The following is a 17,575-nucleotide window of genomic DNA, read 5'->3' on the forward strand; positions in this document are numbered from 1 at the left end:
AATCCTTACTTTATATTTGCCGTTTCTACTGTGATTATTCCTTTCCTATAGATTCTTACTTCTTTTTCATTTAGAGAAGACCCATCAACATTTCTTTTTGGGTAGGTTTATTATTGCCAAATATTTTTAGTTATTGCTTGTCTGAGAAGTTCTTTATCTCTCCTATTTTAAATGACAATCTTGCTGGGTAGAGTATCCTAGGTTGCAAATTTTTCCCTTTCAGGAATTTGAATAGATCATGCTGCCCCCCTTCTGGCCTGAAAGTTTCTGCAGAGAAATCAGATAATAGCCTTATAGTGATTCTTTTGTAAATGACTCTTTGTCTTTCTCTTTCTGCCTTTAGAATTCTCTCTTTATTTTTAACTCTTGTCATTAATTATGATATGTCTTATTCTGGGTCTGTCTGGGTTCATGTTGTTTCAGAGCTTCTGTGCTTTCTATACCTGGATGTCTGTTTCCTTCTTTAGATTTGGGAATTTTTCAGCCATAATTTCTTCAAATACATCTCGATACCCTTTTCTCTCTCTTTCACCTTCTGGAACCCCTAAAATGCAAATGTTGGCATGTTTTGTGTTATCCCATAGATCTCATATGCTATTTTATTTTTATTTATTTGTTATTTGTTCTGATTGGGTGATTTTCATTCTATTTTCTAGATTACTTATGCATTCTTCTGTGTCATTTAGTATTCTATTCATTGCTTCTAGAGTGCTTTTTATCTCAGATATTGAATTATCTATTTTTTTGTGTGTCTTCTTTATATTTTCTACTTCCCTGTTAAAATGATCTGTGCTTAGATGAATTCTCTTTCCTAATTCAGTTAGCATTTTTATTATCAACAGTTTGAATTCATTGTCTGGTAGACTGATTATCTCTGTTTCATTATTTTTTTTCAGGGGTTTTGTCTTGCTCTTTCAATTGAGAGTAGTTCTCTGCCTTTTCATTTTACTTGCTCTGTCTCTGTGAATATAGGTGAAACAGTTATCTCTTGTGGTCCTGAAGTGGTGTTCTTATGTGGAAGCATCCTTATGTAGACCTTGGTGGGAGGGTTGTGTTTAATGTGGATGCCAGTCACACATTTCCTTAGGGTGTGCTGGTAGCTATCACCTTGGTGTAGTGGTTGTGGCTGGTGATGGAGAAGCCTGAGCCTGTGCAGGGTGTGAAGTGGGACTTCCGCTCTGCTCAGTGGCAATCTCCACCCTTTCACAGGTGAAGTCTGCTCCCAAGGTGCTGGAACAGAAGGTTGAGAATCTGGCTCGAGCTGGTTGTGTGTTCCATTTAAGTGTGTGTTTTTCCTCCTCCCTGCACTGGGGTCTTTTCCCCAAAGCAGGGGAGTGCTGAAGCAAGTGGGGCTCCTGTGTTTACAGTGGTCTGATGCACTGCTTGTGTAGGCATCTGTGGCTAGCTCAGACACAGCTCACATTCACATCTCTTCCCCTGTTGTGGTCACTCCAGATCTAGTGCTAGATTGTGGCATCAAGTGGGCAGGGCTGGAGCATTTGCTCATCTGGGATTGCGTACTTGTGGTCACAGGAGTTCAAGCAGCTGTGCTGCCATCAGAAGTCTGGGCTGCTTATGGGGTGCTGTCTTAGTAAGCACCAACAACACCTCCACCATCCCACCTGCAAACACCCCGGGCCCCGGGTCACCTCTGCGTCCCAAGATTGAATCTTTTCCCAGTTTGTGGGAAATCTCCCTAGATCCAGGGCCAAGCTGTAGTGTGGAGTGGGTGGGGTAGGAGTGTTTGCTTGGCTTGGACTGGGGAGCCCAGTGAGGCAGCAGCCACTAGGGCTGACCTCTCTCTGCCCTGTCTGTTGGCAAGCCAGCACCCTTGCATTCCACATGAGTGGAGTCTAGGCTTCTCCAGACTTTCTATCTGTCCCAGCAGTTCTCCAAGCAGCCAAGGGAACTTGTCTCCTTCCTGTAGGACCCCAGGACTGGGACGCCCTGTCTGTGACTTGACCCACTCACTTCCCAGAGTGAGTGTCCACCTGTGCAATCTCTCTTTTCCTCTTAGTACCCTCCCAGGGACATTGGTCCCAGACCAGTGCTTTTTATCCTGTCCTACTCAATTATGTGTGTATCTTACTTACAGCTTTGGTTTGTAGGAGTTCTGCCACTTTCCAGTTAGTTTTCCATGAGAATTGTTCCACCTGTAGATGTATTTTTGATGTGTTTGAGGGGGGAGGTGAGCTCCACATCATCTTGCTCAACCACCATTTGATCCTCCTCTGATCAGTGATCTTTGACGTTACTATTGCAAAAAGATTATGACTCACTGAAGGCTCAATATGATTAGTATTTATTACCAATAAGGTGTTTTTAGTACATTTTAAAGATGAAATATATTTGACATAAAACATTATGTAATTAAGGTGTATAATGTATTGATTTGATACATTTATATTCAATATATTGTAATAAGATTGTCATTTTTCATGATAGTTCGCACCTCTATCATGTCACATAATTATTTATTTTTGTGGTTGGAATAATTAAGACGTAGTCTCTTAGCAAGTTTGATGATTATAATATAATATGGTTGTCCATATTCACTGTACTGTACCTTAGATCTCTAGGACTTATTTTTCTATGAGATGCAAATCTGTACCCTTAAAAGACATCTCTCCTATTCTCCTACCCCTCAGTTCCCGGTAACCACCATATTACTCTCTGCTTTTACAAGTTTGACTTTTTTATATTCCATATAAAATGGATATCATATAGTATTTGTCCTTCTCTGTCTTTAAAAAAAAATAAACAAAATGACAATCTTTAGCTAGATTAACTAAGGAAGGAAGAAGACATAAATAAAATTAGAAATGAAAGTGGAGACATTACAACTGATGCTACAGAAATACATAGGCTCATAAGAGACTACTGTGTAGAATTATATGCCAAAAAATTACATTACCAAGAAGAATGAATAAATTCCTAGAAACACGCAATCTATCAAGACTGAATCAGGAAGAATTAGAAAATCTGGACAGTCATAATAAGTAAAGGTATTGAATCAGTTTCAAAAACCTCTCAACAGAAAACCCCAGGACCAGATGGCTTCACTGACAAATTTCTATGAAATTTTTAAAGAATAATTAATGCCAGTTCTTCAAAAACTCTTCCAAAAAAATTAAAGAGGAGAGAGGGAACACTTCCAAACTCATTCTACGAGGCCAGTATTACCTTGAATATAAGCCATTATCCAGGATGAGTATAGATGCAAAAATTCTCATCCAAATATCAGCAAGTCAAATTCAAGAACACATTAAAAGGATTATATACCATGACCAAATGGGATTTATCCCTGGGATGCAAGGATGGTTCAAAGTACCCAAATCAATAAGTGTAATACATTGCATTAATAGAATGAAATTTAAAATAACTTGATCATCTCAATAGATGTAGAATAACATTTGGCAAGATACAACATCCTTTCCTGATAAAAACCCTCAACATATTGGGTGTAGAAGGAACATACTTCAACATGATAAAGATGTGATGTATATATTACACACACACACATGCACACACACGCACAGAATTGAATGTTATTCATCCATGAGAAAGAAGGACATCCTGCCATTTTTTGACAACATGGATGGACTTTGATGGCATTATGCTAAAATTTGTGCTTTCATTCTAATCTTATTTACTCCTATAACTAAATATACATTGTGACATATATTTTGAAAATTGTAATTCTAATTTATATTTTTTATCCTACAAGAAAACTGTGATCTTATTATAGCTGTTATTTTCCAACTAAACCTCATACTATAGTTGATTTAGTGTAAAAAGAAATTCTTTGAGAAAACGATTGTAATGGTGTGATGTGCACATGATAATTTATTTAATTATTGCTTAATTTTGAATATTTACATTACATCCAGTGTTGGCTTTTATGAATTACTGCCCAAAATATTGTTTTTGCACATCTTGATTAATTTTCTCTGTATGGTTTCTTAGGAGTATACTATGAAGTCAAAGGCTATAGCATTTTTAAGATTCTTGAAGCATTTTGCCAAATGTCTTAATTCTTTAAAAATTACAAAAATTTTCTGAGAACCTAATAATGAATGGAACAGTTAGTAGTTTGAAGGAATAGTTTCTTTATATAATGAAATCTTCACAATCATTGATGGATTTAAATCTTGTTTTGCAACTTAATAGCAACAGTTACTATTACTAATTATTATCATTATCCTACTATTCATCTTTTCTTTGTCCTTATTCCTCTCCTCTTAACCTCCCTTCTTACTAACACTATCACTTTCCTGCAATAAGAACGGGGAAATCTTTCAAAAACTAGGGTTAGATAGCATAGAACTTTCACTAATCTTATCTCAGCTTTTGTTGGTGCAAATGGCATTATTTTGTTCTTTTTCATGGCTGAGTAATATTCCATTGTATATATGTACCACATCTTCTTTTATTTATTTTTGGCTGCATTGGTTCTTCCTTGCTGTGCATGGGCTTTCTCTAGTTGCGGTGAGTGGGGCTACTCTTTGCAGTGCACGGGCTTCTCATTGCGGTGGCTTCTCTTGTTGTGGAGCATGGGCTCTGGGCATGTGGGCTTCAGTACTTGTGGCTCACAGGCTCTAGAGCACAGGCTCAGTAGTTGTGGTGCACGGGCTTAGTTGCTCCGCGGCATGTGGGATCTTCCAAGACCAGGGCTTGAACCCATGTCCCCGCATTGCCAGGCAGATTCTTAACCACTGTGCCACCAAGGAAGCCCTTAAGTCAATTTAAAAGAGATCATATCAATTTAAAACAGATTAGATTCTTGCTTTCCTTCATGAGGAATAGCATCCTATAAACTGTTGAGAATTCTTTGTATTTTTAAATTACGGGAAGTTTCCAGATTCAAGTGGTACAAATTATTTGCTGTTTAGTGTATGTGCAGAGTTTATGGTTCTTATATATGCAGTGTATATTTTCCCTGTGCTCATTCTGTTAGGCAGCTATGATGTTGAGATGTACATCCCTAAGGGAGCTTTACTGAGGTTTTCTATAGAGTTGGTATAGGCAGAAAACACCTATCCTAATAAACTAAGCTATCTCTTTTATTCTGCAAGTTGTAAAACCCAGGGATTTCAAATGAGGAATGGTTTAAATGCTGATGTGAAAGCTAGGAAATGCTGAATTTGGCTCCAAAAATTGTTAGGTCATACATTTATATTGTTCAAGAATGGTCTTCTTTTTGGCTAGTGCGCCAGTGAAGATTCTCAATCCTTAGAAAAGAATTTTATCGTTTCATCTTGCCGATCAGATAGTCAAACCTTAAAAAATTCTTAAAATTAAAAAAACTTTAAATTAAATGTATTAAATTATATTTTATTTAACTTAAGTTTTATTAAACATATTAAAATTTTAATTACCTTTATTTTTCATTTAAAAACTTTTAAAATTTACTTTTAAACAACTCCTTGGGATATCTACTCTTTAGGGCTTTGCTAGATTATATAATCTTGATATATTGGAAAACCAGTTTCTAGTAATTTAGAAATTAGATCCATGTGACTGGTACACATTGGGTTATTGACAGTATGGAATAGCAACAAAATAACAATAAAGACAATAGGTAATATTTTTTCTGGATCACTAAGTATGTTCCAGAGACATTTTGGGTGTTTCATACGTACTAACAGATTTTTTCCCCACAACAATATGAGGTTGGTACTATTATTATAAGAGTTAGTGCGGACATAACTCTATGAACATTGTATTCTAGTTTTCCATCATTGTTGCCTGTATCTTGCAACAACCAGCTAAATGGTGTCCCTTTTCATTCTTGCCCCTTTACAATCCAACCCAGTGACTAAATCCTGTGTGTGTTTTCTTTAATGTGAACATCTCTCTCCCTTTCTTTACCCTTTTAATTTTCTCCCTAATGCTCCTACTAGATGTTTCAAACGCCTTATAATTATCTGTCTCCAACTTACCTCTCCAGTATCATCTGCCTCTTTACTCAGCCTCTTCCTTTTTAGGCTAAACTTAGACTTCTTGGAAACTGTCATTACTACTCTACCTGCTTTTCTTTTGTGCCTTCCTCTACCCCTGCCCTATCCTGAACATCTTTCAGATATTGTCTTAATTATCAATGCCTCAGGGATAATATCTGATTCCTGCTGGATGTTTCCTTAGTGTTGTGGTCTTTCCTTATTATAAAAATTTCACACAGTTTTTACTACTTGCTGGTATTCTGTCTTTCCAGGTAGAGTGTCAGACGGCAGAAACTGTGTCTACACCATTTCTCTGCATATTAGCACTTACTTCTGGAATATGCTAGTCATTTTATAATTATTTTTTAAATTTTTTATAATAATTCTTTTAATGAAGTCTGATGCTTTATTATGTATTGAATAATGAAAGTAATAATTTTACTGACATATTCTCAAAGTCTTCCACTTTATTCTGTTTGATAATGAAATTCTGATACTTGCGTTGGTATAGAAATAAATATATGAGTTTCTAATTTGCAAGTCACTTTATCTAGCATCCCACATCTCTCTCACTGTAATTAAATATTCCAAATAAAGAACACAGGATTATTCCTATTGAAAATGCAATGTAAACAAAACAAAATAAATAGGAATAGGTAACCTTAGGCAGGGGTTTGGCTGGTTTTCAGTGGAGGCCTCCAACAAATTCAAAATTTGGTAGCAGTGGGAGAGGAAATTCAAAATCCCAGTATGTTCGAATGAGCCACATTTCAGCTTTCTCCATTGCCTTTAATAATGTAGTCGGTCTTCCTGGAAGGAAAAACCAAAACAACAAGAGTTAGATCAAATAAGAGTATTGCCATGTGAATATATTAGGTAATTTTTGGAAAGGAGATTGGAATGATGTAGCCAAAGATGTTTGAATGTGTTCTCTAATAAAGCAAATATATATGTATGTGTATAGTGTATATCATATTGTATCATATATCATATCATATAATACAGAAACCGAGCTACACAAGTAGAAACAATTTCTAAATGCTACCTAGATACTTGTGCTGCAAATATGTGTGTAACTCTTCAATCTACCTGTCTTCATTTATCAAGGCATTTTATGAGGTTTCTAGTGACTTTTTTTAAGTTAAGAAAAGAAGTTTAGTAATATGGATATATAATTGCTTGGAGAAGTCCTAAGTGCTTCAGTTTGTGTTTTATGACTTCCTGGAGAATCTGTATGAGTAATGGGAAACAGGGTTATACCTTACCCTATAATTTAATATTTTGATAATATTTATGAAATCATTTTATATTTTCATTTCATTGTTTCACTTATAAGAGACAAAATTCTGTTACTTTATACAAACTCACCTTCCAAGGCACTAGGAAAGTTAGGGCTTCATGCTACCAACTAAAAATATGACTTACCTAGTACTTTGCTATAAAACTGATTCCATTTCTTCTCATTAAATGTCTGGAACCAAAAGTCAAAATAAAGTGCATATATCATATTTTTGACCCTCTCCACGAATGTCATGTGATCACTTAATTCTGAAAACATAGCAGGTACATAGGATGGTGGGAATGGAAGTCTTCCACTATACTTTTCAACTGAATAACCAGGAGAGAAGCGGAGACTGTACACTAAAGGTACTTTACGTACCTCAGCCAGCAGCTCACCACAGGGTCCAACAGCATCTGCAAGAACAACATCAAACCTTGATTCATGTAGTTTTGTCATAAGCTTCTTGTTCGAAACAACATTTTTACAGATATTCATAAGCATGTCAGAAAGTTCCCAAAATAAACTTCTCAATGATGAAAAATATGTCCACAATGGATTTTTTGCCAGATATGTCCATTTCTCTATCAAATGCTTGATGGCATTCTTCAAATTATCTTTAGTTAAAGACATAGGTAAAGTCTCAAACTTAATAGCAGATGGTTTGTTGGGATCAGTAAGAATGGAAGCTGAAGATGTCAGAACAGTCACCTTATGACCCCTCATGACAAGTTCATCCAGGATTGTCTTCATATTCATCCAATGACTGTATTTCATTGGCCGTGCCAACACCTTTCCACAACTTCCAGAGCTAAAGTAGCAAGTCAGCTGTAGTAGCAGCAGCAGTGAGAGCCATTTCACAGACATCTTGTTCATATGCAATACTTTTCAAAAATTACATTATCCTTTTGCCGTTGCTCATGCTTATATCCAAGGAGAAATCAATCAGGATGTTAAATTATAACTCCTATGCCTCAAATAACTACATTATATGAATAGTCACAGCTGTGGAAATCAAGTGAAAGGGCAAAGTGTAGAACACTTCATGTTTATACTGGTGTTTAATATTGTTTCACCCATCACCCATCTAAAAGTCGATGACCTTGCACACGCAAATCAGTTATTATGTAAGAGAGAAAAATAGTGTAACAACAGTGGCAAGTGAGAGGTTCTTGTGTCTGCAGTCCCCTTGACACAGAATTAGAGATAATGTGACATCAACAGGATGGAGGGTTAGGAGGTCCCAACACTTGTATCCCCCACAAAAGCAACAAAAACAATAAATGAGCAACTACAAACCAATGTAAATTACTTTGGGAAAGCTCTGGACTACAATGAAGAAGCAGCAGAAACCCAGCAGACTGCAAAAACTGAGGATGGCCCTGTAAAAAAGCTTGGGAAAGATTTTACCTCCAACACCTCATCCTCCAGTTCAGAGCAGCTTGGCACCCACAGAAATTCCTTCAAATGGATTTCACCCCATGGGGAGAAGAAGAGCAGGAGAATCCAAGCAAGCTTCACCATCATAGTGGTTTGCAGCATTTGCTACTGATGACTTCCACAGTCTTCACCAACACTGATTACAGCAGACACAGAGCTGCCCAGAGTCCCTGCTTCTGTGTCTTTCTTGAGGCTGGAAATGTTGCTGTGGTGAGATCTGACACTTGGGGCCCCATCACTCCAGTACCTGGCTTTCCCTGGTTGAGTTGCCACAATGCCTGACTATCTATGAGACTGGAGCTCCTGCTCTGTGCCCTGCCCACAAGTGTTAAGTCAGTACTTTGTCTTGCCATAACTGGGGCAATGCTGCTATTGCTTGGACTTCACTGTGTATTCCTAGTTGTGGCTTTGACTGGTCATTACCTAGGCTGAGCTGCTGAGCTACACACCATTCCTGGAGCCTAAGTCACGGCTTTAACCTATCATTGCTGTGGCTAAAATGCTGCTACTTTGTACCTCACCCTGGGTCAGGGTTCTGATCCACAATTACCATGGCCACACTGCTGGGGCTCTGCACCCCACCCCATGGGTCCTGACTTGCGACTTTAACAGGCCATTGCTGGGCACACGCTGCAGCTGCTCTGTGACTTCCACTAGGGCCAGAATTGGAATCTTGGTCCACCATTTCCAGGCTGTGCAGCTACAGGACCCTGGACCCCTGGATCTAAGCCATTGTAGAACCCTGTCATCTCAGGGCCTGTAACACTGCTGCATCCCACTCACCCCCACCAAATATATTAACTATATGTCAATGCCTAGGACTACAACTATATACATGTTTTACATGCTTGCTTTTTATATTTATTAAGAGAAGAAAGAAGATATATGCATTTATACTGTCATATAACTACCAGTTCTCACCAGTTCTCTCTGTTTTATCATGGTGATTAGAATTGCAATCTGGGTTTACTTCCTTCAGTTTGAAGACTTTCTTTTAGTTTTTCCTATAAGGCAGATTTCCCAGCAATGAATTTTTTGGGGGGGAGTGGAGGGAGAGGAATATCTGTATTTTGCCCTCATTTTTGAAAGATAGTTTTGTTTGATATAGAACTTTTGGTTGACAGTTTTGTCTTTCAGCGCTTTGAATATGTCATCCCACTGCCATAGAGCTTCCATTGTTTCTGATGAGATATAAGTGATGTCTTATTGGAGCTCCCTTGTATGGATAAATCACTTTTCTTTTAGTGCTTCAAGATTTTCTGTCTTTAGCTGTCAACATTTCATTAGGTCTGTGTATGGCTCTCCTATGTTTATCGTACTTGGACTTGGTTGAACAATTGGGATACGTAGGTTAATGCTTTTCATCATATTTGGGATGTTTTCAGTCATTATTTTTTAAAATATTTTGCTCTGCTCCTTTTTCTTCTGACACACTCCCATTTTGTGTATGTTACTGTGCTTAATTATGTCCCACAATTCTCAACCCCTCAGTTCATTTTTCTTCATTCTTTTTTCTCTCTGTTCTTTGAGTTGTATTATCTTATTGATCTACCTTCAAGTTTGCAGGGTTTTTTTTTTATTTATTTTTGTCTGTGTTGGATCTTTGTTGCTGTGCATGGGCTCTCTCTAGTTGCAGTCAGTGGGGGCTATTATTCATTGTGGTGCACGGGCTTTTCACTGTGGTGGCTTCTCATGTTGCAGAGCACAGGCTCTAAGTGCGTGGCTTCAGGAGTTGTGGTGTGGAGGCTCAGTAGTTGTCATGCACGGGCTTGTTGTTCCACGGCATGTGGGAACTTCCTGGACCAGGGTTCAAACCCATGTCCCCTGTACTGGCAGGTGGATTCTTAACTACTGCGCCACCAGGGAAGTCCCTTGCAGGCTTTTTTTTTGTTTTTTGTTTTTAAAGTTCAGCAAGTTTTTTTTTTTTTTGGGATAGACATTGATGATCTGATTTTTAAATTCATATGGAAAGGAAAAGGCCCTACAATAGCCAAAGTTGTATATCAAACTTTAAAAAGGAAAACAAAGTTGAAGGACTAACATTACCTGATTTCAGGAGTTATTGTAAAGCTAAGTAATCAAGAGAGTATGGTACTGGTGCAAAGACGGACAAATAGATCAGCGGAATAGAATAGCAAGTCCAGAAACTAATCCACACACATATGGCACACATATATGGACAATTGATTTTTGACAAAGGTGTAAAGACAATTTAGTGGAGAAAGGATAACCTTTTCAACAAGTGGTGCTGGCATAACAGGATAGGCATGTGCCAAAAAAAAAAAAATAAACAAACCAAAAAAAGAACTTCAAACCATACCTTGTATCATATACAAAAATTAACTTAAAATGGATCATGAAATCAAATGCAAAATCTACAACTATAAAACTCCTAGGAGAAAAACTTAGGAGAAAACTTTCATGACCCTGAGTTAGGCAAAAATTTCTTAAATATGACACCAAAAGCATGGTTCAGAAAAGACAAAACTGATCAACTGGATTTTATCAAAGTTAAAACTTCTCTTTGAAAGACACTTAAAAGAATGAAAGACAAGCCACAGACTGAGAGAAAATATTTGCAAATCATATGTCTGATAAAGGACTTGTATCAAGAATATGTAAAGAACTCTCTTAGAATGCAATTAAAAAACAAAAATATCATTTGTAAAACAGGCAGAGGAGTTGAACAAATACATCAGTAAGGAAGATATATGGTGGTAAATAAAGCACAAGAAAGGATGCTTAACATTATTAGTCATTAGGGAAATGCAAATTAAAACCATGAGGTACCACTATACACCTATTTTTTTTTTTCTTTCGTAGTTACATGTTTTATTAATCACGTCTGAGAAAAGTCACTGATTTTCATTTTGTACAGCATTATCTTGTAAGGACAAGATACAGTGACAACTTCCAAGCTTTTTGCATATCAGAGCTGAAACTGAAAACATCTGCATAATTGAATTTTCACTTCTTATTTGTAATGAGTTTATCCTTAGGAGGATACTTCATAGTATTTGATCACAGATGAGTTTGGGCATTGCTATCACTCAATAATGTTAAGCATCTATCAGGTTCTCTCCTATACTATATATTAATTTTTTCTCTGTTAAGCAAATATTTATTGGCGGCCTGTGGGAATAAGATACACCTAGGTCCTCTTTCCTTGGTATATTCACAAAAGCCTCTGAAACTAAATTTCCAAGTCAGGCCATACTAAGCCATGGCATAGTAAGTTTTCATCGTTAACAGTTCTTTTTTTTTTTTTTTATTCAAACAGCAAGTCACAAAAATTATAATCATCCTCATCAGTTCACTCAGTCCCATGTAATTAATTTTTTTTCATCTTGATCTTTTGTTAGCACTTTTATGAATTCATCAGTTTTCCATTAGAGTTCTGAAAATGCTTATTCATTCAGTTCAGCAGTATAGTCAGTTACCAGAAACCTGTGATTGTCAGAGCCTTTTCCATGAATTCCTTGAAGATGAAACCCTTTTATAGGAACATTTTCGCAAAAGCATCAGAGTACACCCAGAACTGTCTGTAAATGACAGAAGACTTAAAAATGACCACGGTTAAAGATTTGATGAAAGTTCATAATAATGCAATTGACAAGGAAATTTAGTTATTTCTGAGATATACATTTTAAAATAATAACTAGAATTATGACTTATAATATTATACCAGAATATATAAGATTTTTAGGAATTTCATGTAATGTCTGAAACATTTATATTAACATATTTCCATACAAATAACCCAAAGAAAGTTTAGTATTAGTTGTTTTTAATTTTTGAATTTTATTTTATTTATTTTTTATACAGCAGGTTCTTATTAGTCATCAGTTTTATACACATCAGTGTATACATGTCAATCCCAATCGCCCAATTCATCACACTACCATCCCCACCCCCCCATAGCTATCCCCCCTTGGGGTCCATATGTTTGTTCTCTACATCTGTGTCTCAACTTCTGTCCCGCAAACCAGTTCATCTGTACCATTTTTCTAGGTTCCACATACATGCATCAATATACGATATTTGTTTTTCTCTTTCTTACTTACTTCACTCTGTATGACAGTCTCTAGATCCATCCACGTCTCAACAAATGACCCAATTTCGTTCCTTTTTATGGCTGAGTAATATTCCATTGTATATATGTACCACATCTTCTTTATCCATTCGTCTGTCGATGGGCATCTAGGTTGCTTCCATGACCTGGCTATTGTAAATAGAGCTGCAATGAACAATGGGGTGCATGCGTCTTTTTAAATTACGGTTTTCTCTGGGTATATGCCCAGTAGTGGGATTGCTGGATCACATGGTAATTCTATTTTTAGTTTTTTAAGGAACCTCCATACTGTTCTCCATAGTGGCTGTATCAATTTACATTCCCACCAACAGTGCAAGAGGGTTCCCTTTTCTCCACACACTCTCCAGCATTTGTTGTTTGTAGATTTTCTGGTGATGCCCATTCTAACTGGTGTGAGGTGATACCTCATTGTAGTTTTGATTTGCATTTCTCTAATAATTAGTGATGTTGAGCATCTTTTCATGTGCTTCTTGGCCATCTGTATGTCTTCTTTGGAGAAATGTCTATTTAGGTCTTCTGCCCATTTTTGGACTGGGTTGTTTGTTTCTTTAATATTGAGCTGCATGAGCTGTTTATATATTTTGGAGATTAATCGTTTGTCCGTTGATTCGTTTGCAAATATTTTCTCCCATTCTGAGGGTTGTCTTTTCGTCTTGTTTATGGTTTCCTTTGCTGTGCAAAGCTTTGAAGTTTCATTAGGTCCCATTTGTTTATTTTTGTTTTTATTTCCATTACTCTAGGAGGTGGATCCAAAAAGATCTTGCTGTGATTTATGTCAAAGAGTGTTCTTCCTATGTTTTCCTCTAAGAGTTTTATAGTGTCCGGTCTTACACTTAGGTCTCTAATCCATTTTGACTTTATTTTTGTGTATGGTGTTAGGAAGGGTTCTAATTTCATTCTTTTACATGTAGCTGTCCAGTTTTCCCAGCATCACTTATTGAAGAGACTGTCTTTTGTCCATTATATCCTTGCCTCCTTTGTCATAGTTTAGGTGACCATATGTGCGTGGGTTTATCTCTGGGCTTTCTGTCTTGTTCCATTGATCTATATTTCTGTTTTTGTGCCAGTACCATATTGTCTTGATTAATGTAGCTTTGTAGTATAGTGTGAAGTCAGTGAGTCTGATTCCTCCATCTCTGTTTTTTTCCCTCAAAACCGTTTTGGCTATTCAGGGTCTTTTGTGTCTCCATATAAATTTTAAGATTTTTTGTTCTAGTTTCATAAAAAATGTCATTGGTAATTTGGTAGGGATTGCATTGAATCTGTAGATTGCTTTGGGTAGTATAGTCATTTTCACAATGTTGATTCTTCCAATCCAAGAACATGGTATATCTCTCCATCTGTTAGTATCATCTTTAATTTCTTTCATCAGTGTCTTACAGTTTTCTGCATACAGGTCTTTTGTCTCCCTAGATAGGTTTATTCCTAGGTATTTTATTCTTTTGGTTGCAGTGGTAAATGGGAGTGTTTCCTTAATTTCTCTTTCAGATTTTTCATCATTAGTGTATAGGAATGCAAGAGATTTCTGTGCATTAATTTTGTATCCTGCAACTTTCCCAAATTCATTGATTAGCTCTAGTAGTTTTCTGGTGGCATTTTTAGGATTCTCTATGTATAGTATCATGTCATCTGCAAACAGTGATAGTTTTACTTCTTCTTTTCCAATTTGTATTCCTTTTATTTCTTTTTCTCCTCTGATTGCTGTGGCTAACACTTCCAGAACTATGTTGAATAATAGTGGTGAGAGTGGACATCCTTGTCTCGTTCCTGATCTTAGAGGAAATGCTTTCAGTTTTTCACTGTTGAGAATGATGTTTGCTGTGGGTTTTTCATATATGGCCTTTATTATGTTGAGGTAGGTTCCCTCTATGCCCACTTTCTGGAGAGTTTTTATAATAACTCGGTGTTGAATTTTGTCAAAAGCTTTTTCTGCATCTATTGAGACGATCATATGGTTTTTATTGTTCAATTTGTTAATATGGTGTATCACATTGATTGATTTGCGTATCTTGAAGAATCCTTGCATCCCTGGGATAAATCCCACTTGATCATGATGTATGATCCTTTTAATGTGTTGTTGGATTCTGTTTGCTAGTATTTTGTTGAGGATTTTTGTATCTATATTCATCAGTGATATTGGTCTGTAATTTTCTTTTTTTGTAGTGTCTTTGTCTGGTTTTGGTATCAGGGTGATGGTGGCTTATAGAATGAGTTTGGGAGTGTTCCTTCCTCTGCAATTTTTTGGAAGAGTTTGAGAAGGATGGGTTTTAGCGCTTCTCTAAATGTTTGATAGAATTCACCTGTGAAGACATCTGGTCCTGGACTTTTGTTTGTTGGAAGATTTTTAATCACAGTTTCAATTTCAGTGCTTGTGATTGGTCTGTTCATATTTTCTATTTCTTCCTGGTTCAGTCTCGGCAGGTTGTGCATTTCTAAGAATCTGTCCATTTCTTCCAGGTTGTCCATTTTATTGGCATAGAGTTGCTTGTAGTAGTCTCTTAGGATGCTTTGTATTTCTGTGGTGCTGTTGTAACTCCTCCTTTTTCATTTCTAATTTTATTGATTTGATTCCTCTCCCTCTTTTTCTTGATGAGTCTGGCTAATGGTTTATCAATTTTGTTTATCTTCTTGAAGAACCAGCTTTTAGTTTTATTGATCTTTGCTATTGTTTTCTTTGTTTCTATTTCATTTATTTCTGCTCTGATCTTGATGATTTCTTTCCTTCTGCTACCTTTGGGGTTTGTTTGTTCTTCTTTCTCTAGTTCCTTTAGGTGTAAGGTTAGATTGTTTATTTGAGATGTTTCTTGTTTCTAGAGGTAGGCTTGTACAGCTATAAACTTCCCTCTTAGAACTGCTTTTGCTGCATCCCATAGGTTTTGGGTCATCGTGTTGTCATTGTCATTTGTCTCTAGGTATTTTTTGATTTCCTCTTTGATTTCTTCAGTGATCTCTTGGTTATTTAATAACGTATTGTTTAACCTCCATGTGTTTGTGTTTTTTACGTTTTTTTCCATGTAATTCATTTCTAATCTCATAGTGTTGTGGTCAGAAAAGATGCTTGATATGATTTCAATTTTCTTAAATTTACTGAGGCTTGATTTGTGACCCAAGATGTGATCTATCCTGGAGAATGTTCCATGTGCACTTGAGAAGATAGTGTAATCTGCTGTTTTTGGATGGAATGTCATATAAATATCAATTAAGTCCATCTTGTTTAATGTGTCATTTAAAGCTTCTGGTGCCTTATTTATTTTCATTTTGGATGATCTGTCCATTGGTGAAAGTGAAGTGTTAAAGTTCCCCACTATTATTGTGTTACTGTTGATTTCCTCTTTTATAGCTGTTAGCATTTGTCTTATGTATTGAGGTGTTCCTATGTTGGGTGCATATATATTTATAATTGTTATATCTTCTTCTTGGATTGATCCCTTGATCATTATGTAGTGCCCTTCCTTGTCTCTTGTAACATTCTTTATTGTAAAGTCTATTTTATCTGATATGAGTATTGTTACTCCAGCTTTCTTTTGATTTCCATTTGCATGGAATATCTTTTTCCATCCCCTCACTTTCAGTCTGAATGTGTCCCTAGGTCTGAAGTGGGTCTCTTGTAGACAGCATATATATGGGTCTTGTTTTTGTATCCAAGCTTTTGCTTGTCTGTAAAGCTTTTGATTTCTCCATCGAATCTCAATGAGATCCTTGCCGGGTAGAGTAATCTTGGTTGTAGGGTCTTCCCTTTCATCACTTTCAGGATATCATGCCACTCCCTTCTGGCTTGTAGAGTTTCTGCTGAGAAATCAGCTGTTAACCTTATGGGAGTTCCCTTGTATGGTATTTGTCATTTTTCCCTTGCTGCTTTCAATAATTTTTGTTTGTCTTTAATTTTTGCCAGTTTGATTACTATGTGTCTCAGCTTGTTTCTCCTTGGGTTTATCCTGTATGGTACTCGCTGTGCTTCCTGGACTTGGGTGGCTATTTCTTTTCCCATGTTAGGGAAGTTTTCGACTATAATCTCTTCAAATATTTTCTCTGGTCCTTTCTCTCTCTCTTCTCCTTCTGGGACCCCATATAATGCGAATGTTGTTGCGTTTAATGTTGTCCCAGAGGTCTCTTAGGCTGTCTTCATTTCTTTTCATTCTTTTTTCTTTATTCTGTTCTGCAGCAGTGAATTCCACTCTTCTGTCTTCCAGGTCACTTATCCGTTCTTCTACCTCAGTTATTCTTCTATTGATTCCTTCTAGTGTAGTTTTCATTTCAGTTATTATTTTGTTCATCTCTGTTTGTTTGTTCTAAGTCTTTGTTAAACATTTCTTTCATCTTCTCAATCTTTGCCTCCATTCTTTTTCTGAGGTCCTGGCTCATCTTCATTATCATTATTCTGAATTCTTTTTCTGGAAGGTTGCCTATCTCTACTTCATTTAGTTGTTTTTCTGGGGTTTTATCTTGTTCCTTCATCTGGTACATAGCCCTCTGCCTTTTCACCTTGTCTATCTTTCTGTGAATGTGGTTTTTGTTCCACAGGCTGCAGGATTGTAGTTCTTGTTGCTTCTGCTGTCTGCCTTCTGGTGGATGAGGCTATCTAAGAGGCTTGTGCAAGTTTCCTGATGGGAGGGACTGGTTGTGGGTAGAGCTGGCTGTTGCTCTGGTGGGCAGAGCTCAATAAAACTTTAATCCACTTGTCTGCTGATGGGTGGGGCTGCGTTCCCTCCTTGTTCGTTGTTTGTCGTGAGGCGACCCAACAATGGAGCCTACGCGGGCTCTTTGGTGGGGCTAATGGCGGGCTATGGGAGGGCTCACACCAAGCAGTACTTCCCAGAACTT

General features: G+C 36.9%; 1 protein-coding gene across 1 annotated transcript; it reads right to left on the minus strand.

Moving 5' to 3' along the window:
• Positions 1 to 4,241: 4,241 nt before the first annotated feature.
• On the minus strand, positions 4,242 to 8,097 carry LOC133091807 (UDP-glucuronosyltransferase 2B4-like). Its single transcript, XM_061191013.1, is given in 3 exon segments — positions 4,242 to 4,274; positions 6,604 to 6,752; positions 7,368 to 8,097. Coding segments are annotated over 3 exon segments (912 nt in total).
• Positions 8,098 to 17,575: the final 9,478 nt, after the last annotated feature.

This window comes from Eubalaena glacialis, chromosome 5 (assembly GCF_028564815.1).
Source record: "Eubalaena glacialis isolate mEubGla1 chromosome 5, mEubGla1.1.hap2.+ XY, whole genome shotgun sequence".
Lineage (NCBI taxonomy): Eukaryota > Metazoa > Chordata > Mammalia > Artiodactyla > Balaenidae > Eubalaena > Eubalaena glacialis.